We start from the raw sequence: 26,716 nt of genomic DNA, 5'->3' as shown, positions 1-26,716 counted from the left end.
GAATGTAGTAAAGGAAACTATTCTGCTGACTTGTAAGACGTTATAGTCATGCTGCTGAGGTTCCTCTTGCCCATTCAAATACAAAACCTGAGTAGTAAACTCTGGCTGAACACTCATTGCAAAACCTCTATGGCCTAACATTCATTGCAGTCTTCACCTTTAACTCTCATTAAACAGTTACCTTTACAGCAGTTGCCTGCCTTCTTTTTAAATGCATAACGTGGAAGCCTACATAATAGTGTAATGCTTGCTGTGAACTTGTAAGAGGCCGTCACAATGGCCCCCGACATGGTGTTTCTACTATACGGCTCAGCTCTGTCAGACTGTCAGTATGGTGGAATTCTGCTGCCTTGTTCCTCGTTGTGTTAACACCATAAAGATACATTCAATTACTGATCCCTCTGGAATCAAAGTAGCAGCCGTAGCTCTGGGTCAGGGTTGGTAGTGCAAACATTTCCTCAGAAAAGGAGACGGAAGATATCACAATGAAATGTATGTTTATTTCTATAAAATGATGTAAACTGAGACTAAAAAGTGCATATACTATACCATCGGAGCATTCAGTTCTCCTCATAACCTTTTAGAAGTGCAGCTTACAGTTGCTTCGGTCTCTATAATATTAGTCCTACTTTTTTCTTCAAGGCACTTGTGGAACTCTTGTCAAAGTAAAGTCTGTTGAAGAGGAAGTAGCAGGATAATCACAAGCACTAGAAGGAGTGTTAGGTGAGGAAAAACAACAATATTCTTCCTACTTCACAACATGCACAATTCAAACCAACAGTGGGATACATTTCAGTGGATTATACTTAGCTTATCAAATGTACACACAATACACAGGCTTTTGTACATATATCTGATGTGGGTGGCGAGGGAGGCCTTCAACTGTGTGATGTTTGAGCTTTATTCTCTATTGTAGATCTGTAATTCACTCAATGTAAATACTGTGGACAGCAAAACCAGTTGACAGCCGAATGGTAAAGGCAAACATCAATACTCTGGATGGATGTGCGCAGGGGATTACCATAAACCCTCTTAAGTAGTCCTTTCTTGACTGGAAAAACCTTGATTAAAACAAAAGAGGAAATTGATTAATGTGAGTTGAGCATGACAATCTCATACCATCACCACTGTCTTCATTTCCTGTTGGACTGGGTTTATTTTTGAAGTCAAACATTAAACGGGGGCACCAAGTGGGAGAAGAGAGGACACTGTGTTTTGTCTCTTGACATGAATATACTATGACTCTCCTCAATACATAGTGGAGGGAGATTCTCTGCTTCCGGCTGTTAGAGATTCTGTGTAATTGTGTTAATGTCCTTCGGAAATGTTCAATTTGCTCCATAGTTTTAAGCAATGTCTACTATAGTTTCCCCTTAGATTCTATGAGTCAGAGATATGAAAACCCCACTCAGTTAACCCCTTCCAGTACTGTACATATCATGGACATTCTGTTCTGTATCATCCCTCAAATAGTGTGAAGAATTATTGCTGGAACAGATTGTTGCCAGAAAACTGTGTCAACCTCAGATCACTGGTGGCCGACACGGATCAATCTCCATTCATAGTCAGGGAACTCTTGCTGTGGTGAGCGTGCACACATACACACCCCATCAATTACTCCCAGCTCTGTCTCGCCTCTCGTGTGTGTCCCCTCCCTCTCCACCCGTTCCCGCAATCAGAGGTCGACTGCCCCGGGGGCAACGTTAGCTCATGTGAGCACCCAGGCTCAGGGCCATATATCCACAACAACCCCATCACAAGCAGGGGCAATAGTTATTTATAACTATTATAAGTAATGACACAGGTTACAGAAACATGGCTCAGATCAGTGTTTTCACTATTTTCTACATTGTAGAATAATAGTGAAGACATCAAAACTATTAAATAACACATATTGAATCATGTAGTAACCAACAAAGTGTTCAACAAATCTAAATATATTTTATATTTGAGATTCTCCAAAGTAGCCACCCTTTGCCTTGATGACAGCTTTGCACACTCTTGGCATTCTCTCAACTAGCTTCATCAGGTAGTCAGTCACCTGGAATGCATTTCAATTAACAGGTGTGCCTTGTTAAAAGTTAAATAGTGGAATTTATTTCCTTAATGCATTTGAGCCAGAGGGTAAGTTCATTAGAGCTACCAGCCTCAGAAATTGCAGCCCAAATAAATGCTTCACAGAGTTCAAGTAACAGACACATCTCAACATCAACTGTTCAGAGGAGACTGCGTGAATCAGGTCTTCATGGTCAAATTACTATTAAAGAAACTACTACTAATGGACACCAAAAAATAAGAAGAGACTTGCTTGGACACGAGCAATGGACATTAGATTGGTGGAAATCTGTCCTTTGGTCTGATGAGTCCAAATTTGAGATTTTTGGTTCCAACCGCTGTGTCTTTGTGAGACGCAGAGTAGGTGAACGGATGATCTCCGCATGTGTGGTTCCCACCGTGAAGCATGGAGGAGGTGATGTCATGGTGCTTTGCTGGTGACACTGTCAGTGATTTATTTAGAATTCAAGGCACACTTACCCAGCATGGCTACCACAGCATTCTGCAGTGATACGCCATCCTATCTGGTTTGCGCTTAGTGGGACTATCATTTGTTTTTCAACAGGACAATGACCCAACACACCTCCAGGCTGTGTAAGCGCTATTTGACCAAGAAGGAGAGTGATGGAGCGCTGCATCAGAAGACCTGGCCTCCATAGTCACCCGACCTCAACCCAATTGAGATGGTTTGGGATGAGTTGGACTGCTGAGTCAAGGAAAAGCAGCGAACAAGTGCTCAGCATATGTGGGAAGCTGGTTGAGAGAATGCCAAGAGTATGCAATGCTGTCATCAAGGAAAAGGGTGGCTACTTTGAAGTATCGCAAATATAAAATATATTGAAGAATATTTTTTCATTTATTTAACACTTTTTTGGTTACTGCATGATTCCATATGTGTTATTTCATAGTTTTGATGTCTTCACTATTATTCTACAATGTAGAAAATAGTAACATTTTAAGAAAAACCCTTGAATGAGTAGGTGTGTCCAAACCTTTGACTAGTACTGTATATTAAGCCAAAATTACAAGCATTTTCATTGTCAGTACACCAAGGTAAAGCCCAATCAATACATCAGACTCCTCACTTGAGAGTTTCTAGTTGAAACTTTAATCATGTATAAATAACAGGCCAGTCAACAACCACTGATCCATCTCTCCCTAGAGTATCTGTCTGTGGCCATTCATAAAATGTGTACTCCTAGTTAATTAATCTCTGGCATGTTAAAGTGACGCTGTGAGGCTGAAAGGTCCCCTGGCCCTAGGATCGTTACACTTTTGGAGGTAGCAAGGGAAATATGGAATTACTTTATCACTGAGAGGAGAAAGAATGCCTGGTCTCTCCATTTGAAATGAGTTGGCTGTGGGGTAAACAAGACAAGTGATCCATCCATATTCTAAATATTAAACACTTGATTTCAGCCTTTACAGATATGTTTAAGACTGATGTCCGAAGGAACAATATACAATATAACTATATTTAACAGCCTTTGTGTTTGAAGCCTAAATGTTGTAAATGTGTGTAAGGGAATAAAGCACGGGAGCAGCATAGCATGGTTTTTCTTTCTTTGACCCTTTTCAACTAGTATCGCCCATAGTCTACATTCCCTGTTGCCAGCGTTGCTAATTCCTCACCCAGATCATAACCATCCTCCCCGTCCTTTTCCTGGAAACCTGCAACCACACAGAGAGCACCACATTAAGACAGACCAGCAAAAACAAGGGAAATAGCCTTGAAAGTCCAATTGAAAATAGTTTTGGGGTTAATGTTCGGAGCTGAACATGCATCAGTGCCCTGAGGCTAGAGTCATGTATAGAGAAACATTATTGACTAAACTCTCCATATATGGTCATATTGTACTACCTGAGGCCCTAACTGTGTTGAAGTCAATGGTCCTCAGCATGTCTGCCACATTTGCTGTGTTGATGACAAAATGGGCCATGCTCTCGTAGCCCGGCTCTGGACATTCCATACTGGACACCTTGGCAGTGGTGCTGATCCTTAAAAGGACACAGTGGTGAGGTCACAGTTCAGAGCCAAACAAATAAGAGGTGACAGACAGCGATGGATAGCAACGTCCTCTATACCCCTGTGGCTGGTAGTGACGCAGGCTGGTTGGGTCTGCTCGATAACTCTACAGGTGGAGAGCTCCATTATAATGTATTAGCTATCAGCAGCCAGCAATCAGATATAACTTCAAATCACACGCATCTTCTATGCAGTTACTTTAGCTTTACCAATGCAATTGGTATGTTTGTGTTAGTGAATGTAATGCAATTTGTGACTTTCCAGCTAAACACCCCATATGAAGCAGAATGGAACACTAAATAGACGAAAACAAGAATTTGACTTACTGTTTAAATATATCCTTGATGCTCTGTGGAGAAAAGAAACGATGGGTAGGCTATTACATTTAGTTTAATTTCCAGCACTTCATTTCAGAGGTCAATTAGTGCTATATCTAAACCAGAATGAGTTTAAAACATGCTCCTGCCACCATCCTAACACTCGCTGCTAGCGCTACCTGTAAACTGGTTGACTAAACCAACGGCTTGCAAGCATGAACGATGAGGGAGGTGAATAAAGAGACACTTCAGTTACGAGCTTTACTCAATCTGTAGCTCTTTATAAAGCCAGGGACCTGAGTGGAGGAGAGGAGTAGAGCCAGGAACCTGAGTGGAGAGGAGTAGACCAAGGGACCTGAGTGGAGGAGAGGAGTAGAGCAGGGGCCTGAGTGGAGGAGAGGACTGCTGGATGGATAGGGACATGAATGGTACCATCTATCTCTCCCCTAGCTGGGGTTTTAACTACCATCTGTCTGCAGCAGGAGCACGTCATCCAACCTGGCTCTGTTCCAAGGACAGTATTGATGGCCAGGGGGCCAGAGGTCAAAGAATGAGGCAGGTGTCAGTAAATGACAGCAAAAAAAACAACGTTATTAATTTGTTGCCAGCAATACAGTTACAGTCACGAACGGTCGGGATAACATAAAAACCGGCAAACTAACTCTGCTAGGGCAAGTAAATTCATAAATTATTCTGCGCTCTGGCACACTCAGACAGGAGTGTTCTGAAATCGGAGTAGATAGCCAGAATTAACCATGTCCATTGAGAACGCACAACTATACAGCTAAAAATGATGTGAACAACCAAGTCAAAAGAAGTTGGGTCGTTAGATAGCATATAGTTAATATTCTGCTTGGCAAGTTCGATGTATTATTAGTAACCAACTAACTAGCTAACACACCGGTAAATACTGCTGTGTAACGCTAAACTGTTCGTAAGGATAGCGTAGCTAACTAACTGTCAGCCAACATAACGTGTAACGTAACTTATTTGAAAAGTCATTACTTTTTTACATTGCTCAACATTTTATTTACATTTGTCATAATTAGTTAAAACAATGAATTTGTATGCAATCTCGTCAGACTTCGCCTGCATATTTTCCGGCATTTTTTCAATTCCGAAAACGTTGTGAAGCGACGCCCATTTTCTGAAGAATTGCTTTATGGGCCCTTAAGAGCACGGAAATAGTGTCCACTGCGTGTATACAGTACCAGTCAAAAGTTTGGACACCTACTCGTTCCAAGGTTTTTTATTTATTTATTTTTTTACTGTTTTCCACATTGTAGAATTATAGTGAAGACATCAAAACTATGAAATAACACATGGAATCATGTAGTAACCAAAAAAGTGTTAAATAAATGAAAAAATATTCTTCAAAGTAGCCACCCTTTGGCCTTGATGACAGCTTTGCACACTCTTGGCATACTCTCAACCAGCTTCACGAGGTAGTCACCTGTAAGGCATTTCAATTAACAGGTGTGCCTTGTTAAAAGTTCATTTGTGGAATTTCTTTCCTTCTTAATACGTTTGAGCCAATCAGTTGTGTTGTGACACGGTGTCACGCCTTGGTCATAGTGTTTTGTGTTTTCGTTATATATTTGGTCAGGCCAGGGTGTGACATGGGTTTATATATTGTGTTTCGTATTGGGGTTTTGTAGGCATTGGGATTGCGGCTGAGTAGGGGTGTAGCTTAGGTTGCCTGCCTGAGGCGGTTCTCAATCAGAGTCAGGTGATTCTCGTTGTCTCTGATTGGGAACCATATTTAGGTAGCCGGGGTTTCACTTTGTATTTTGTGGGTGATTGTTCCTGTCTCTGTGTAGTGTTCACCAGACAGGCTGTATTAGGTTTTCACGTTCCATTTGTTGTTTTTGTATTTATATTCAGTTATTTCATGTATCGTTGTTTTTCCATTAAAGAACATGAGTAACTACCACGCTGCATTTCGGTCCGACTCTCTTTCGACAACCGAACGCCGTTACAGAATCACCCACCTTACACGGACCGAGTGGCGTGGTTACAGGCAGCGACAGCAGGAGCAGCGAAGAGAGGACGTTATGAGGCGCAGAGGAAAGCCCGTGAGTCAGCCCCAAAACTTTATTGGGTGGGGGCTCAGAGGGAGAGTGGCAGAGTGTGGAGATAGACCTGAGCCAACTCTCCTTGTTAATCGTGAGGAGCCAAGAAGGAGACCAGAACCAGAGCCGGTGTTAGAGGTGAGCGAAGCAGAGACTGTGAAGGAGTTAATGGGGAAGGTGGAGTGGAGAGTAATGAGGGAGTTGCTAGTTTGGTGCTTTAGGTACAAGATTCGTCCGACGGAGCGTGTCGGGGATTTGATGGCACCTGGGTCAGCGCTCCATACTCGTCCTGAGGTGCGTGTTAGTCGGCTGGTGAAAAATGTGCCAGCCTCACGCACTAGGCCTCCTGTGTACCTACCTAGCCTTGCACGTCCTGTGCCAGTCCTGCTCTCAGGCTCTCCAGTACACCTTCACGGTCTAGTCCATCCTGTGCCACCTTCACATACCAGTCCTCCGGTAGCAGCTCCCCGCACCAGGCTTCCTGTGCGTGTCCTCGGGCCAGTACCACCAGTGCCAGCACCACGCATCAGGCCTACAGTGCGCCTCGCCTCTCCTGCGTTGCCGGAGCCTCCCGCCTGTTCAGCGCTATCAGAGCCTTTCTCCTCTCCTGCGCTATCGGAGTCTCCCGCCTGTTCAGCTCTTCTAGAGCCTTCCTCCTCTACAGCGCTGCCGGAGCCTCCTGCCTGTTCGGAGCAGCCTGAGCTGCCAGTCTGCATGAAGCAGCCAGAGCTGTCAGTCTGCAAGGAGCTGCCAGTCTGCAAGGAGCTGTCAGTCTGCAAGGAGCTGTCAGCCTGCATGGAGCAGCCAGAGCTGTCAGTCTGCAGGCTGCCCCTCAGTCCCGAGCTGCCCCTCAGTCCCGAGCTGCCCCTCAGTCCCGAGCTTCCCCTCAGTCCCGAGCTGCCTCAGTCCCGAGCTGCCCCTCAGTCCCGAGCTACCCCTCAGTCACGAGCTGCCCCTCAGTCCAGTGGGGTTCTGGGTGAGGACTATTAGGCCATGGTCGGCGGCGAGGGTGGATTATCCCAGGACGCGAAGGGGAGGAACTATGACATTAATGGAGTGGGGTCCACGTCCCGAGCTGGAACCGCCACCATGGACAGACGCCCACCCGGACCCTCCCTATGGTTGTGAGGTGCGTCCGTGAGTCCGCACCTTAGGGGGGTTCTGTCACGCCTTGGTCATAGTGTTTTGTGTTTTCGTTATATATTTGGTCAGGCCAGGGTGTGACATGGGTTTATATGTTGTGTTTCGTATTGGGGTTTTGTAGGCATTGGGATTGCGGCTGAGTAGGGGTGTGGCTTAGGTTGGCTGCCTGAGGCGGATCTCAATCAGAGTCAGGTGATTCTCGTTGTCTCTGATTGGGAACCATATTTAGGTAGCCGGGGTTTCACTTTGTATTTCGTGGGTGATTGTTCCTGTCTCTGTGTTAGTGTTCACCAGACAGGCTGTATTAGGTTTTCACGTTCCATTTGTTGTTTTTGTATTTATATTCAGTTATTTCATGTATCGTTGTTTTTCCATTAAAGAACATGAGTAACTACCACGCTGCATTTCGGTCCGACTCTCTTTCGACAAACGAACGCCGTTACACACGGTAGGGTTGTTATACAGAAGATAGCCCTATTTGGTAAAAGACAAAGTCCATATTATGGCAAGAACAGCTCAAATTAACAAAGAAAAACGACAGTTCATCATTACTTTAAGAAATTTAGGTCAGTCAATACGGAAAATTTCAAGAACTTTGAAAGTTTCTTCAAGTGCAGTCGCAAAAACCATCAAGCGCTATGATGAAACTGGCTCTCATGAGGACCGTCACAGGACAGGAAGATCCTGAGTTACCTCTGGTGCATAGGATAAGTTTATTAGAGTTACCAGCCTCAGAAATTGCAGCCCAAATAAATGCTTCACAGAGTTCAAGTAACAGACACATCTCAACATCAACTGTGCAGAGGAGACTGCGTGAATTAGGCCTTCATGGTCGAATTGCTGCAAAAAAATACTACTAAAGGACACCAATAAGAAGAAGAGTCTTGCTTGGGCCAAGAAACACGAGCAATGGACATTAGACCGGTGGAAATCTGTCCTTTGGTCTGATGAGTCCAAATTTGAGATTTTTGGTTCCAACCGCCGTGTCTTTGTGAGACGCAGAGTAGGTGAACGGATGATCTCCGCATGTGTAGTTCCCACTGTGAAGCACGGTGGACAAGGTGTGATGGTGTGGGAGTGCTTTGCTGGTGACACTTGTCTGTGATTTATTTAGAATTCAAGGCACGTTTAACCAGCATGGCTACCACAGCATTCTGCATCCCATCTGGTTTGCGCTTATTGGGACTATCATTTGTTTTTCAACAGAACAATGACCCAACACACCTCCAGGCTGTGTACGGGCTATTTGATTAAGAAGGAGAGTGATGGAGTGCTGCATCAGATGACCTGGCCTCCACAATCACCTGACCTCAACCCAATTGAGATGGTTTGGGATGAATTGGACTGCAGAGTGAGGGAAAAGCAGCCAACAAGTGCTCATCAACTCCTTCAAGACTGTTTGGAAAAGTATTCCAGGTGAAGCTAGTTGAGAGAATGCCAAGAGTATGCAAAGCTGTCATCAAGGCAAAGAATGGCTATTTTGAAGAATCTCAAATATAATATATACAGTGGGGGGGAAAGTATTTAGTCAGCCACCAATTGTGCAAGTTCTCTCACTTAAAAAGACGAGAGGCCTGTAATTTTCATCATAGGTAGACTTAAACTATGACAGACAAAATGAGAAAACAAATCCAGAAAATCACATTGTAGGATTTTTTATGAATTTATTTGCAAATTATGGTGGAAAATAAATATTTGGTCAATAACAAAAGTTTATCTCAATACTTTGTTATATACCCTTTGTTGGCAATGACAGAGGTCAAACATTTTCTGTAAGTCTTCACAACAGCATGACATTGATCCCATCTTTTTGATTTGGCTACTTTGAAGAATATATTTTCATTTATGTAACATTTTTTTGGTTACCACATGATTCCATGTGTTATTTCATAGTTTTGATGACTTCACTATTATTCTACATTATTCTAGATAATATTAAAAATAAAGAAAAAACCTGGAATGAGTAGGTGTGTCCAAACTTTTGACTGGTACGGTACTTCGTACTTTGGTGAATTTATTACGACATCCAGTAGCTTTTAGCATACTAACTCTATCTATACTATGACCAATAAGCATACTACATAATACATTTACGTCACAAATAGTATGGTTAGTGCGGTTAGTATGTGTATTCGAACACAGCTAACATATTTTCCTTTTCCTTTCTGTAACATGATTCTAATCTGTGCAAGGTTTATGGTCACTAGACTTGTATGCTAGACCAGAATGTTATGGACAGTTCTCCTATCTGCTGATAGTGTTGGTGCCAGTCTAAAGGTGTCTGTTCCGAGGACACACTGGTTATTATTCTGTGAGATTGTGTGATTCACTGCTTTGTGTTATGTCTTTAGTTATGCGTTTCCAGAACATATGATTAGGATATGAGGGCCTGCTTAGAGAGGCTCGTGAGACGTCTGCTCTGCTTTCGTGCTGGAGGTATCTCCCTGTTGCAACTTGTATTAAACCACATATATTTTGGATTTACTTTACCAATGGCTGCTCTCCCTTTCACCTGGAAATTCCTCTTTACAGTGTGTGATCAGAGAACCACAGGACCAGAGTTCCCATAGACATTGATCACACAACTGATCCTATTACACTACTTTGTTGAGGATCCCCTGACTCATAGGCTACCTGTAGGGCTACTGATCCTAAGACAGTGAAACATTAGCTACCTGCAGGAACAACTTTTCTGCTCAATAATTTACATCTAAAGTTACATCTGACCATTATTCTATTCCATTACATGACATACTGGTACATAGCCTAGGTCCAGTTACTGAGGCCAGACAGTGTACCTAGGTTCAGTGCTAGTGTTCCATCCATAGTGCTTACCTGTAAGAACACGGCCATCTGTGGTTCCTCCATGGACTGGATGGCTGTCTCCACCAGCTTGACGGCTCCCTCCAGGTGGTCTCCGTGGCGACGCATGAGGGAGCGGATGTAGTCCAGCTTGTCATCCTGCTGGCGGCTGATCATACCCACCAACTCCTTCTTCCTCTCCTCCAGGATGGCATACAGCCCGTCAAACTTATCACACAGACTCTGCTTCTGACGACGGCCATTCTCCTGCACACAGACACCCATTAGTAACACCTAATAATAACTTGAATAAGCCCTTATACATTTTTTCAATATATATATTTATTAATAGTTTATAAATAATGTATTAATACTTATTGATGCTAGTTATTACAATACAACAGGTTGTTCACAGTGATGTGTGTGGTGACTCCACAGTGAGCTTTGTGACTGTGAAGTGAGAGGTCTGAGTGGTTGTAGTGGGTAACATTCTCACCTGGATAGACCTGCAGGTCTCCTCCATCTGAGAGAGGAGGGCCTGGATACGGTCGTTCCCAGCCACCAAGATGGCGATGCCGTCACTCAGCTCCGTCTGCAGCCAATCAACATAACATGATGGGTTAAAATCTGTACTCACTTCACCAGTGGTCACCAACCCCTAATCCTGGAGGGCTATAGGATATGAAGGCTTTTGTTCCATCCCTCAGCTGACACTTTAGGTAGTAGTTCACACAATTGTGATGATAGATTGAAGATTTAAATATCGAAAGTGTTGTTTTTTTTAACAATGCATAAAACATTAGCTGAAGCTGAAGTTGCTCGTTAACCTTCCTCGTCTGTATTTGTAATGAATGATTCATAGTGAGCGAGTGAGCAATGAATGCAAGGCACATTTGTCACCAAAGCCACCTGATGTTATAGTCCATTCAAACATACTTATTTTAGCTTATGAAAGTAGATACAGCAAATATGTAACGTGTATGTATCATGTTTGTGTGGGTGGCTTCCCCTTCAGTATTACTCAACAGCCAGGCACATTATCCATCCTTAACAAGTGACCTTCACTTTGATATTAGTCACCGTTCACTTGGATCCTGTAGCGGAAAGTTACAGTCTTAGAAAGAAAAGGTGCTATCTAGAACCTAAAAGGGTTATTTGGCTGTCCCCATAGGAGAACCCGTTGAATAACAATACTCAACAAAACTATAAATACAACATGCAACATTTTCAACAGTTTTACCGAATTGCAGTTCAAATAAGAAAATCAGTCAATTTAAATAAATTCATTAGGTCTTAATCTATGGATTTCACATGACTGGGCAGGGGCGCATCCATGGGTAGGCCTGGGAGGGCATAGGCCCACCCACTTGGGATCCAGGCCAATCTGAATTAGTTTTTCCCCACAAAAGGGCTTTATTACAGACAGAAATACTCCTCAGTTTCATCAACTGTCCGGATGGCTGGTCTCAGACAATCCTGCAGGTGAAGAAGCCGGATGTGGAGCTCCTGGGCTGGCGTGGTTAGACGTGGTCTGTGGTTGTGAGGCTGTTTGCACGTACTTCCAAATTCTCTTAAATAACGTTGGAGGCAGCTTATGGTAGATGAATTAACATTAAATTCTCTGGAAACAGCTCTGGTGAACATTTCCGCCGTCAGCATGCCAATTGTATGCTTCTTCAAAACTTGAGACATCTGTGGCATTGCGTTGTGTGATATAACTGCACATTTTGGAGTGGACTTTTACTGTCCCCAGTACAAGGTTCACCTGTGTAATGCTTATGCTGTTTAATCGGCTTCTTGACTTGCCACACCTGTCAGGTGGATGGATTATCTTGGCAAAGGAGAAATGCTCAGTAACAGGGATGTCAACAAATTTGTGCACAGAATGTGAGAGAAATAAGCTTTTTGTGTGTGCGTAACATTTTGTCGATCTTTTATTTCAGCTTATGAAACATGTGACCAACACTTTGCATGTTGCATTCATATACAGTATGTTTTTGGTTCTTTTTCAGTTCCATATACAGTGCATTCACACAGTCTCACAGAATAATAACCCGTGTGTCCTCGGAACAGACACCTTTAGACTGGCACCAACACTATCAGCAGATAGGAGAACTGTCCATAACATTTATACCTGGATCTCGCAAGCTAGCTAGCTGCTATCCGTGTGGCTATTGGCTTACACCGATTCCGGAGCAAACATCAATTATTCCAGAGCTAGCCAGCTGAAGTTCCATCAGTCACTCCTGGGCTACAATCACCTATCCCGACCCGTTTTACTGCCAACGCGGAGCCCACCGGGCCTTCACAACTGGACTACTGACGTTATCTGCCAGAGGGAGTTATCCAGCTGGCTCCTCCGTCACGACATTACCTGAACGCCCATCTGCGGTCCGCTAATCATTAGCTGTCTTATCGGCTGCTATCTGAATAGACCTCTATAACTATATAACATTTTTTTGCGAATGGGATTGATCCCCTCTACCCCACGGAACCCCACTAATCCTACCAACGGAAACACACGAGGTGGCTAAAAACAGACCTCCATCCTATGCTAGCTTGCTACCGATGGCCCGGCTAGCTGTCTGAATCGCCGTGACCCCAACCAACCTCACTACTCAGTGGACCCTTATGATCACTCGACTAAGCATGCCTCTCCTTAATGTCAATATGCCTTGTCCATTACTGTTCTGGTTAGTGTTTATTGGCTTATTTCACTGTAGAGCCTCTAGTCCTGCTCACTATACCTTATCCAATCTATCAGTTCCACCACCCACACATGCGATGACATCTCCTGGTTTCAATGTTGTTTCTAGAGACAATATCTCTCTCATCATCAGTCAATACCTAGGTTTACCTCCACTGTATTCACATCCTACCATACCTTTGTCTGTACATTATACCTTGAAGCTATTTTATCGCCCCCAGAAACCTCCTTTTACTCTCTGTTCCAGACCTTCTAGACGACCAATTCTCATTGCTTTTAGCCGTACCGTTATCCTACTCCTCCTCTTTTCCTCTGGTGATGTAGAGGTGAATCCAGGCCCTGCAGTGCCTAGCTCCACGCCTATTCCCCAGGCGCTCTCTTTTGATGACTTCTGTAACCGTAATAGCCTTGGTTTCATGCATGTTAACATTAGAAGCCTCCTCCCTAAGTTTGTTTTATTCACTGCTTTAGCACACTCTGCCAACCTGGATGTTCTAGCTGTGTCTGAATCCTGCCTTAGTAAGACCACCAAACATTCTGAAATTTTCATCCTAAACTACAACATTTTCAGACAAGATAGAACTGCCAAAGGGGGTGGTGTTGCAATCTACTGCAAAGGTAGCCTGCAGAGTTCTGTCCTACTATCCAGGTCTGTACCCAAACAATTTGAATTTCTACTTTTAAAAATCCACCTCTCTAAAAACAACTCTCTCACCGTTGCCGCCTGCTATAGACCACCCTCTGCCCCCAGCTGTGCTCTGGACACCATATGTGAACTGATTGCCCCCCATATATCTTCAGAGCTCGTTCTGCTAGGCGACCTAAACTGGAACATGCTTAATACCCCAGCCATCCTACAATCTAAGCTTGATACCCTCAATCTCACACAAATTTTCAATGAACCTACCAGGTACCTCCCCAAAGCCGTAAACACGGGCATCCTCATAGATATCATCCTAACCAACTTGCCCTCTAAATACACCTCTGCTGTCTGCAACCAAGATCTCAGCGATCACTGCCTCATTGCCTGCATCCTAATGGGTCAGAGGTCAAACGACCTCCACTCATCACTGTCAAACGCTCCCTGAAACACTTCAGCGCAGGCAGTTAGAAAAGCCAAGGCTAGCTTTTTCAAGCAGAAATTTGCTTCCTGCAACACTAACTCAAAAAGGTTCTGGGACACTGTAAAGCCCATGGAGAATAAGAACACCTCCTCCCAGCTGCCCACTGCACTGAAGATAGGAAACACTGTCACCACTGTTAAATCCACTATAATTGAGAATTTCAATAAGCATTTTTCTACGGCTGGCCATGTTTTCCACCTGGCTACCCCTACCCCGGTCAACAGCACTGCACCCCCCACAGCAACTCGCCCAAGCCTTCCCCATTTCTCCTTCTCCCAAATCCAGTCAGCTGATGTTCTGAAAGAGCTGCAAAATCTGGACCCCTACAAATCAGCCGGGCTAGAGAATCTGGACCCTTTCTTTCTAAAATTATCTGCCGAAATTGTTGCCACCCCTATTACTAGCCTGATCAACCTCTCTTTCATGTCATCTGAGATTCCCAAAGATTGGAAAGCAGCTGCGGTCATCCCCCTCTTCAAAGGGGGGAACACTCTTGACCCAAACTGCTACAGACCTATATCTATCCCACCCTGCCTTTCTAAGGTCTTTGAAAGCCAAGTCAACAAACAGATTACCGACCATTTCGAATCTCACCATACCCTCTCTGCTATGCAATCTGGTTTCAGAGCTGGTCATGGGTGCACCTCAGCCACGCTCAAGGTCCTAAACGATATCTTAACCGCCATCGACAAGAAACATTACTGTGCAGCCGTATTCATTGATCTGGCCAAGGCTTTCGACTCTGTCAATCACCACATCCTCATCGGCAGACTTGACAGCCTTGGTTTCTCAAATGATTGCCTCGCCTGGTTCACCAACTACTTCTCTGATAGAGTCCAGTGCGTCAAATCGGAGGGTCTGCTGTCCGGACCTCTGGCAGTCTCTATGGGGGTGCCACAGGGTTCAATTATTGGACCGACTCTCTTCTCTGTATACATCAATGATGTCGCTCTTGCTGCTGGTGAGTCTCTGATCCACGCAGACGACACCATTCTGTATACTTCTGGCCCTTCTTTGGCCACTGTGTTAACAACCCTCCAGGCAAGCTTCAATGCCATACAACTCTCCTTCCGTGGCCTCCAATTGCTCTTAAATACAAGTAAATGCATGCTCTTCAACCAACCAATCGCTGCCTGCACCTGCCCGCCTGTCCAACATCACTACTCTGGACGGCTCTGACTTAGAATACGTGGACAACTACAAATACCTAGGTGTCTGGTTAGACTGTAAACTCTCCTTCCAGATCCTCATCAAACATCTCCAATCCAAAGTTAAATCTAGAATTGTCTTCCTATTTCTCAACAAAGCATCCTTCACTCATGCTGCCAAACATACCCTTGTAAAACTGACCATCCTACCAATCCTCGACTTCGGCGATGTCATTTACAAAATAGCCTCCAATACCCTACTCAACAAATTGGATGCAGTCTATCACCGTGCCATCCGTTTTGTCACCAAAGCCCCATATACAATCTTCCATTGGGACCAGTACGCTCTCGTTGGCTGGCCCTCGCTTCATACTCGGAGCCAAACCCACTGGCTCCATGTCATCTACAAGACCCTGTTAGGTAAAGTCCCCCCTTATCTCAGCTCGCTGTTCACCATAGCATCACCCACCTGTAGCACGCGCTCCAGCAGGTATATCTCTCTGGTCACCCCCAAAACCAATTCTTTCTTTGGCCGCATCTCCTTCCAGTTCTCTGCTGCCAATGACTGGAACGAACTACAAAAATCTCTGAAACTGGAAACACTTATCTCCCTCACTAGCTTTAAGCACCAGCTGTCAGAGCAGCTCACAGATTACTGCACCTGTACATAGCCCACCTATAATTTAGCTCAAACAACTACCTCTTTCCCTAGTGTATTTATTTATTTATTTTGCTCCTTTGCACCCCATTATTTTTATTTCTACTTTGCACATTCTTCCACTGCAAATCTACCATTCCAGTGTTTTACTTACTATATTGTATTTACTTTGCCACCATGGCCTTTTTTTTGCCTTTACCTCCCTTATCTCACCTCATTTGCTCACATCGTATATAGACTTGTTTCTTCTCTATTATTGACTGTATGTTCTTTTTACTCCATGTGAAACTCTGTGTTTTTAAAAATAAAAAACATAAAAACCTTATCTACATAAGTATTCAGACCCTTTGCTATGAGACTCGAAATTGAGCTCAGGTGCATCCTGTTTCCATTGATGATCTTTGAGATGTTTTTACAACTTGATTGGAATCCACCTGTGGTAAATTCAATTGATTGGACATGATTTGGAAAGGCACATAGCTGTCTATATAAGGTCCCACAGTTGACAGTGCATGTCAGAGCAAAAACCTAGCCATGAGGTCGAAGGAATTGTCCGTAGAGCTCCGAGACAGGATTGTGTCGAGGCACAGATCTGGGGAAGGGTACCAAAAAATGTCTGCAGTATTGAAGGTCCCCAAGAACACAGTGGCCTCCATCATTCTTAAATGGAAGAAGTTTGGAACCACCAAGACTCTTCCTAGAGCTGGCCGTCTGGCCAAACTGAGCAATCGGGGGAGACAGGCCTTGGTCAGGGAGGTCCCCGAGATCCCAATGGTCACTCTGACAGAGCTCCAGAGTCCCTCTGTGGAGATGGAAGAACCTTCAAAAAGGACAACCATCTATGCAGCAATCCACTAATCAGGTCTTTATGGTAGAGTGGCCAGACGGAAGCCACTACACAGTAAAAGGCACATGAAAGCCCGCTTGGAGTTTGCCAAAAGGCATCTAAATGACTCGCAGACTATGAGAAACAAGATTCTCTGGTCTGATAAAACCGAGATTGAACTATTTGGCCTGAATGCCAAGTGTCGGAAACCTTGCACCATCACTACGGTGAAGCATGGTGGTAGCAGCATTATGCTATGGGGATGTTTTTCAGTGGCAGGGACTGGGAGACTGGGACTGGGACTGGGAGTCTAGTCAGAATTGAAAGATAAACGGAGCAAAGTATAGAGAGATCCTTGATCCAGGTTCACCTTCAAACAGGACAGCAATCCTAAGCAAACAGCCAAGACAACACAGGAGTGGCTTCAGGACAAGTCTCTGAATGTCCTTGAGGGGCCCAGCCAGAGCCTGGACTTGAACCCGATCGAACATCTCTGGACAGACCTGAAAATAGCTGTGCAGAGGCGCACCCCGTCCAACCTGACAGAGCTTGACAGGATCTGCAGAGAAGAATGGGAGAAGAAGACTCGAGGTGCCACAGGTGCTTCAACAAAGTACTGAGTAAATGGTCTGAATACTTTTGTATATGTGATATTTCAGTTTTTTATTTTTAAGAATTTTGCAAGAATTTTTAGAAACCTGTTTTTGCTTTGTCATTATGGGGTATTGTGTGTAGATCGATGAGGGGAAAAAACTATTAATCCATTTTAGAATAAGACTGTAACGTAAGAAGATGTGTAAAAAGTCAAGGGGTCTGAATACTTTCCGAATGCACTGTATATACAATCTTAGTTGTCGTCGTGCGAGCAGGTTGACAGGGTCATGTGTGTGTGTGTGTGTTTTTGTGTGTGCGGTGAGATGAAACCCTGCAGGGTAGCCACAACTCAACACATCTGTCTGCTGTCACTACACTTAGCACTCAAAGACACACACACACACACACACACACACACACACACACACACACACACACACACACACACACACACACACACACACACACACACACACACACACACACACACACTCACACACACACACACACACACACACACACACACACACTCACTCACTCACTCACTCACTCTTTAGATAAGGCAGATCACATACACACACTGGCTCTACACTTTAAATAACATTCAAATCTCTCTCTGGGGGACATAATGAATACAGACAGTGACTATACGTAAGGTGTTATATTGGATAATTACTTTTCAGTATACGGACGATATAACAGACAGACAGACTACCAGAAAGGAAGACAGACAATAGAGATATTGAGTGACATCACAATCAGACCCTTGGTCTTGACTCATGCTACTCCATTACCTTCTGTCTCTTGTAGACATTCTGCAGGGGGGCCACCTCACAGTCCTTGTGCTGGCCAAACACTTTACACATTGAGCAGGTGGGCGTCTCACAGCTCAGGCAGTAGATGTTGATCTTCTCCTCGTCATGCTCCTCACACATCAGCTGCTGCTGCTCCACCTTGGTGGGGTTCAGGGGCCTGCAGGGACACAGAAGTAAAGGGACAGCCTCTTAGAAACACACACACAAGCACACACCAATGTGCATACGCGCACACACTTTATTTGGCTCTTCTGTCAATGGAACAGGAAATGGGAGCAGCTCTCAAGGCTTCAGATAACCCAGAAGGCATTGGGGGAATTGTACCACTATTGACCATTCATATTTTCTCTAGAGGAATAGCCTACACATAGATATAGAACAATTTACACATTTGCTAAAAGGCATCGAGGAATATCATGTTGAGGGAAACTAGAAAGATTGCTCATATAGCTCAAATCGGTGTTAGAGAACCAAAAACACTTCCCTTGATGTAACAATATAATCTTTCATCTTTATTGTGTCAAGACAAGGCCTGAACAAGCTGTGATATTGCTGCTACAGGTTTCTAAATGATATCAACACTGGAAAAGACTGCCACCCAGTGGCCTTCTATATAAAATGAGAATGATAAAAGTTCCTGGCCTTACGTTCAACCATAACCTTACATTCAACCCTGGCCTTACGTTCAATCCTGGCCTTACATTCAACCCTGGCCGTACGTTCCATCCTGGCCTTACGTTCAACCCTGGCCTTACGTTCAACCCTGGCCTTACGTTCAACCATAGCCTTACATTCAACCCTGGCCTTACGTTCAATCCTGGCCTTACGTTCAACCCTGGCCTTACGTTCAACCCTGGCCTTACGTTCAACCCTGGCCTTACATTCAACCCTGGCCTTACGTTCAACCCTGGCCTTACATTCAACCCTGGCCTTACGTTCAACCCTGGCCTTATGTTCAACCCTGGCCTTACGTTCAATCCTGGTCTTACGTTCAACCCTGGCTTAACTCTTACCCTAACCCCTCTAAATAGGGCTGATATAGTGATATAGTGAAAAATATCATATATTCACTAGGATAACCCAGTGCCACCGACACGGCCTGTTACCAAGGGCTGTGGGTTCTCCTTCTCCGTGGCCAATGTGAGTAAGATATTTAAGCGTGTTAATCCTTGCAAGGCTGCCGGCCCAGACGGCATCCCTAGCCACATCCTCAGAGCATGCGCAGACCAGCTGGCTGGTTTGTTTACGGACATATTAAATCTCTCCCTATCCCAGTCTACTGTCCCCACATGCTTCAAGATGGCCACCATTGTTCCTGTACCCAAGAAAGCAAAGGTAACGCAACTAAATGACTATCGCCCCGTAGCACTCACTTCTGTCATCATGAAGTGCTTGGAGAGACTAGTCAAGGATCATATCACCTCTACCTTACCTGTTACTCTAGACCCACTTCAATTTGCTTACCGCCCCAATAGATCCATAGACAATGCAATCGCCATCACACTGCCCTATCCCATCTAGACAATACATATGTAAGACTGCTGTTCATTGACTATAGCTCAGCATTCAACACCATAGAACCCTCCAAGCTCATCATTAAGCTTGAGGCCCTGGGAATGAACCCCGCCCTGTGTAACTGGGTCCTGGACTTCCTAATGGGCCACCCCGAGGTGGTGAAGGTAGGAAACAACACCTCCACTTCGCTGATCCTCAACACTGGGGCCCCACAAGGGTGCGTGCTCAGTCCCCTCCTGCACTCCCTGTTCACCCATGACTGTGTGGCTAAGCACGCCTCCAACTCAATCATCAAGTTTGCAGATGACACAACAGTAGTAGACATGATTACCAACAATGACGAGACAGGCTACAGAGAGGAGGTGAGGGCTCTGGGAGTGTGGTGCCAGGAAAATAATCTCTACTCAACGTTAACAAAACAAAGGAGATGATCGTGGACTTCAGGAAACAGCAGAGGGAGCACGCCTCTATCTACATCGACGGGACCACAGTGGAGAAGGTGGAAAGCTTCAAGTTCCTTGGTGTACACATCACTGAAAAACTGAAATGGTCCATTAACACAGACAGTGTGGTGAAGAAGGCGCAACAGCGTCTTTTCAACTTCAGGAGGCTGAAGAAATTTGGCTTGTCACCCAAAACCCTCATAAACTTCTACATATGCACAATCGAGAGCATGCTGTCGGGCTGTATCACCACTTGGTATGGCAACTGCACCACCCGCAACCCCAGGGCTTTCCAGAGGGTGATGCGGTCTGCTCAACGCATCACCAGGGGCAAACTACCTGACCTCCAGGACACCTACAGCACCCAATGTCACAGGAAGGCCAAAAAGATCATCAAGGACAACAACCAACTGGGCCACTGCCTGTTCACTCCGCTATCATCCAAAAGGTGTGGTCAGTACAGGTGCATCAAATCTCAGACAGAGAGACTGAAAAACAGCTTCTATCTCAAGGCCATCATACTGTTAAATAGCCATCAATAGCACATAGAGGCTGCTGCCTATATACATAGACTTGAAATCACTGGCCACTTAAATAAATGGAATACTAGTCCCTTTAATAATGTCTACATATCTTGCATTACCCATCTCATATGTATATACTGTATCCTATAGTCTTCTACTGTATCTCATTACAGTGGGGCAAAAAAGTATGCAGTCAGCCACCAATTGTGTAAGTTCTCCCACTTAAAAAGATGAGAGGCATGTAATTTTCATCATAGGTACACTTCAACTATGACTATCACATTGTAGGATTTTTTATGAATTTATTTTCAAATTATGCTGGAAAATAAGTATTTGGTCAATAACAAAACTTTATCTCAATACTTTGTTGTATACCCTTTGTTGGCAATGACAGACGTCAAATGTTTTCTGTAAGTCTTCACACACTGTTACTGGTATTTTGGCCCATTCCTCCATGCAGATCTCCTCTAGAGCAGTGATGTTTTGGGGCTGTTGCTGGGCAACACGGACTTTCAACTCCCTCCAAAGATTTTCTATGGGGTTGAGATCTGGAGACTGGCTAGGCCACTCCAGGACCTTGAAATGCTTCTTACGAAGCCACTCCTCCGTTGCCCGGGCGGTGTGTTTGGGATCATTGTCATGCTGAAAGACCCAGCCACGTTTCATCTTCAATGCCCTTGATGATGGAAGGAGGTTTTCACTCAAAATCTCACGATACATGGCCCCATTTATTCTTTCCTTTACACGGATCAGTCGTCCTGGTCCCTTTGCAGAAAAACAGCCCCAAAGCATTATGTTTCCACCCCCATGCTTCACAGTAGGTATGGTGTTCTTTGGATGCAACTCAGCATTCTTTTTCCTCCAAACACGACGAGTTGAGTTTTTACCAAAAAGTTATATTTTGGTTTCATCTGACCATATGACATTCTCCCAATCTTCTTCTGTATCATCCAAATGCTCTCAAGCAAACTTCAGACGGGCCTGGACATGTACTGGCTTAAGCAGGGGGACACGTCTGGCACTGCAGGATTTGAGTCCCTGGCAGCGTAATGTGTTACTGATGGTAGGCTTTGTTACTTTGGTCCCAGCTCTCTGCAGGTCATTCACTAGGTCCCCCCGTGTGGTTCTGGGATTTTTGCTCACCGTTCTTGTGATCATTTTGACCCCACAGGGTGAGATCTTGCGTGGAGCCCCAGACCCGAGGGAGATTGTCAGTGGCTTGTATGTCTTCCATTTCCTAATAATTGCTCCCACAGTTGATTTCTTCAAACCAAGCTGCTTACCTATTGCAGATTCAGTCTTCCCAACCTGGTGCAGGTCTACAATTGTTTCTGGTGTCCTTTGTCAGCTCTTTGGTCTTGGCCATTGTGGAGTTTGGAGTGTGACTGTTTGAGGTTGTGGACAGGTGTCTTTTATACTGATAACAAGTTCAAACAGGTGCCATTAATACAGGTAACGAGTGGAGGACAGAGGTGCCTCTTAAAGAAGAAGTTACAGGTCTGTGAGAGCCAGAAATCTTGTTTGTTTGTAGGTGACCAAATACTTATTTTCCACCATAATTTGCAAATAAATTCATAAAAAATCCTACAATGTGATTTTCTGGATTTTTTTCTTCTCATTTTGTCTGTCATAGTTGAAGTGTACCTATGATGAAAATTACAGGCCTCTCTCATCTTTTTAAGTGGGAGAACTTGCACAATTGGTGGCTGACTAAATACTTTTTTGCCTCACTGTATATGCCTCTCTGACATTGCTCGTCCATATATTTTTTAATTATTAATTACATTCCTTTACTAGATTTGTGTGTATTGGGTATATGTTGTGTAATTGTTAGATATTACTTGTTAGATACATTTGAAGTCGGAAGTATACATACACCTTAGCCAAACACATTTAAACTCAGTTTTTCACAATTCCTGACATTCAATCCTAGTAAAAATTCCCTGTCTTAGGTCAGTTAGGATCACCACGTTTCTTTTAAGAATGTGAAATGTCAGAATAATAGTAGAGAGAATGATTTATTTAAGCTTTTATTTATTTCATCACATTCCCAGTGGGTCAGAAGTATACATACACTCAATTAGTATTTGGTAGCATTGCCCTTAAATTGTTTAACTCGGGTCAAACGTTTCGGGTAGCCTTCCACAAGCTTCCCACAATAAGTTGGGTAATTTTGGCCCATTCCTCCTGACAGAGCTAGGGTAACAGAGTCAGGTTTGTAGGCCTCCCTGCTCGCACACATTTTTTCAGTTCTGCCCACACATTTTCTATAGGATTGAGATCAGGGCTTTGTGATGACCACTCCAATTCCTTGATTTTGTCCTTATGCCATTTTGCCACAACTTTGGAAGTATGCTTGGGGTCGTTGTCCATTTGGAAGACCCATTTGCTGTAACTTCCTGACTGATGTCTTGAGATGTTGCTTCAATATATCCACATAATTTTCCTACATCATGATGGTGTTCTTCGGCTTGCAAGCCTCCCCCCTTTTTCCTCCAAACATAACGATGGCCATTATGGCCAACATTTCTATTTTTGTTTCATCAGACCAGAGGACATTTCTCCAAAAAGTACAATCTTTGTCCTCATGTGCAGTTGGAAACTGTAGTCTTACATTTTTATGGCAGTTTTGGAGCAGTGGCTTCTTCTTTGCTGAGCGGCCCTTCAGGTTATGTCGATATAGGACTTGTTTCACTGTGGATAAAGATACTTTTGTATCTGTTTCCTCCAGCATCTTCACAAGGTCCTTTGCTGTTGTTCTGGAATTGATTTGCATTTTTCACACAAAAGTATGTTTTTCTCTAGGAGACAGAACGCATCTCCTTCCTGAGTGGTATGACGGCTGAGTGGTCCCATGGTGTTTATACTTGCGTACTATTGTTTCATCCCAAGGATGAACCAGACTTGTGGTGGTCTACAGATTTTTTCTGAGGTCTTGGTTGATTTCTTTAGATTTTCCCATGATGTCAAGCAAAGAGGCACTGAGTTTGAAGGTAGGCCTTGAAATACATCCACAGGTATACCTCCAATTGACGTCAACTAGCCTATCAGAAGCTTGTAAAGCCAGGACATCATTTTCTGGAATTTTCCAAGCTGTTTAAAGGCACAGTCAATTTAGTGTATGTACACTTCTGACCCACTGGAATTGTGATAAGCTAAATAATCTGTCTGTAAACAATTGTTGGAAAAATTACTTGTGTCATGCACAAAGTAGATGTCGCAACCGACTTGCCAAAACTATAGCTTGTTAACAAGAAATGTGTGGAGTGATTGAAAACGAGTTTTAATGACTCCAACCTAAGTGTATGTAAACTTCCGACTTCAACTGTATTACTGCACTGTCGGAGCTAGAAGCACAAGCGTTTCACTACACCCGCAATAACATCTGCTAAAAACGTGTATGTGACCAATAAAATGTGATTTGATTTGATCTATGGTACTCACAACCAACCCCCAGATACACACGTCTGTATCTGTGTCAATGGTTCTCCTGTTTACCGCTCCATCGAGGCAGGGATAAAGTGTGCTAGTTACAGCAACATTTACATTTAAGTCATTTAGCAGACGCTCTTATCCAGAGCGACTTACAAATTGGTGCATTCACCTTATGAGATCCAGTGGAACAGCCACTTTACAATAGTGCATCTAAATCTTTTAAGGGGGGGGGTGAGCAACAATATGGAGGACACCGCCAGAGACTGATGTTTCTATATTCCTGGTTTGTTAACATGACGCAGCTGATGAACACACACAGATGCGCTAGTGACACCATTAGAGTAAAATCAGATGCCTAGGTCTTTGCACCACTGACTGCCTAGGGCCTGTTGCATGAGAGGTGAAACTGGAAGCAATATTTCATGGCTGAGTTCACATAGAGTTGTAGCAGTACTTGCACACTTGTGCTCATGGCTTTTGTTGACATGCCATGTCCTTATGTCAACAGAGGTCACCCCCTGCAGAAGTGTGTGTTCTATGGCAAAACTGTATGGATAACGTTGACATTTGGTGAGCATTCTGGTTCTAGTGGATGCTTACAGAAGCCAGTCACGTACCCCTCACAGACCCAGACACACACACACACACACACACACACACACACACACACACACACACACACACACACACACACACACACACACACACACACACACACACACACACACACACACACACACACACACACACACACACACACCACTGACCTGCTGGACTCTTCTTGTTTGTAGATGTCTATGATGTTCTCTACTAGCAGGTTCCTCTGTAGGCCATACACACCATGGCGGTCCAACACTGCCTCATGACGACATGATGGGCAGCGGAAACGACCCCTTGTGGACATGGACTTGGACCCCCGAGACTGCCACAGGGGGTTGGCAGCCTGGGAGGGGAGAGGGGGGGAAGGGATGAGGAGGGGAGGGGGTAGTGGAGTCAAATGGTAAAGCATCACTCTCACTGGGGGTGTTGAAGGGTTAAGGGAGCATATGGACAACAGCTGTTTGACACAAACATGTTGTCTACTCAAGAGGAAATCAAAATATGATACTGCACTGTGCAGTGCTTAAGACTGGGTACAGACCTAAACACTGAGTTACTACATACCTCTTAAAGGTCCTAAAGGTGACATGATATCAAGAAGACTAACCTTGTTAGATACTTTAACCAGGATGGACCCAAAACAAATGTTCAAGTCAGTCAGTGTGAGGGACCTTTCACACAGAAACTAAAGTTTATCTACAGAGCCACTGATCCATCCACCCACCACTAAATATTGAGCCTCCACAGTCAATACTTTATGATAAAGACCTCAACATAAAGGGATGAAGGCTTGACACTATAGACTGCTATGAATATTGAGGAAGGCTAAATGGTTCACACCAACTTCCATAAATACATCTAATGTATCCTGTCATGCTCTGTGATAAGTAGACCATTGGAATACTGTTTCCACTCTCTACTAATGGCCTGGGCCTGAAAGGCAGAGCATGTTACATCCTCTCCTAAAGGACTGAGGCAGCTGTTGGAGTCTCCCATATCTGAATGGCTCCTCCAGATCAAACAGTGACCCGAGGGTTTCAACAGGACCAAAGATATATGCAGGGGTCCCCAATTACTTTCAGCAGCAGGCCAATTATTTTCTTGAGAGGATGGTCGGAAGGCTGGCCCAATGATCTTAACTGCTGGTAGCTAACTGCTAGTAGCTTATGCCACCCCATAAAACATGTACTCCTCTCAGCACCTGTAAAAACTTGAATCATGGCTCCAAAATCACAGATCAATGCTGGACCACTAACTGACCATACATGGCCTCAGGACAGGAGAGTGATGCAAAAAACGTCAGCCCCCCCTCTTACCTGGAAGACGTCATTGGCACACTTCCTGCAGAGGTTGTGCTGGCAGGGCAGTATGACCACAGGCTTGGTGAACATCTCCAGGCAGATGGGGCAGATGAGCTGCTTCTCCAAGTTATCCATGGTGCTAGACTCCCCGAGTTGCCCAGGTTTGTAGCCCAGTGCAAAGTTCATCCCAAACACTGGTCTGGAACTGACACTGTGAAGCTCTCTGAAGGTCTGACGCTCTATGAAGCCTTCAAGAAGAAAGAACTGGGAACCTTCCTGTGTCTCTCTTCTCGATCTTTCTGTCCCTCTATCACTCTATCCCTCGATCTCTCTGCCTGTCTCTCCTCCAGCGTAAAGACCCTCCCTGCCATGGAAATATATTTAGCCTTTGTTTGTTATGGGTCAGGTTACTATCCAAATTGCATGCCACTCTGGACCATGGGATTCCTAACCCCAGACCCACAGCACAAACCAGGGGTGTGTTGGGAGAGAGATTCCTCTGTCCATTTTTATGTCTGCAGTAAACTGATTGGAGGACAGACAGGCAGGCCCGTGCAGGCACACACACACACACACTGTAATATTCAGTAGGGTGGGGGTGTATTAGAGGC

At 44.4% G+C, this 26,716-nt stretch overlaps 1 protein-coding gene across 1 annotated transcript; it reads right to left on the bottom strand.

Annotated features, from left to right (window-relative positions):
- Positions 1–483: 483 nt before the first annotated feature.
- Positions 484–26,494, bottom strand: trim54 (tripartite motif containing 54). Its single transcript, XM_035792675.2, has 9 exons — positions 26,121–26,494; positions 24,972–25,147; positions 18,267–18,444; positions 10,912–11,007; positions 10,449–10,682; positions 4,408–4,430; positions 3,917–4,053; positions 3,688–3,726; positions 484–1,061 (listed from the first exon to the last, which is right to left on the bottom strand). Exons 1-9 carry the CDS (start codon positions 26,289–26,291, stop codon positions 1,033–1,035), a joined length of 1,083 nt encoding a protein of 360 aa, XP_035648568.1. The 5' UTR covers positions 26,292–26,494; the 3' UTR covers positions 484–1,032.
- Positions 26,495–26,716: the final 222 nt, after the last annotated feature.

Source organism: Oncorhynchus keta, chromosome 19 (assembly GCF_023373465.1).
Source record: "Oncorhynchus keta strain PuntledgeMale-10-30-2019 chromosome 19, Oket_V2, whole genome shotgun sequence".
In the NCBI taxonomy this organism is placed as follows: Eukaryota; Metazoa; Chordata; class Actinopteri; order Salmoniformes; family Salmonidae; genus Oncorhynchus; species Oncorhynchus keta.
Note: the sequence above shows the minus strand (reverse complement) of the source record. Positions and strands in the feature narration are given on the sequence as shown.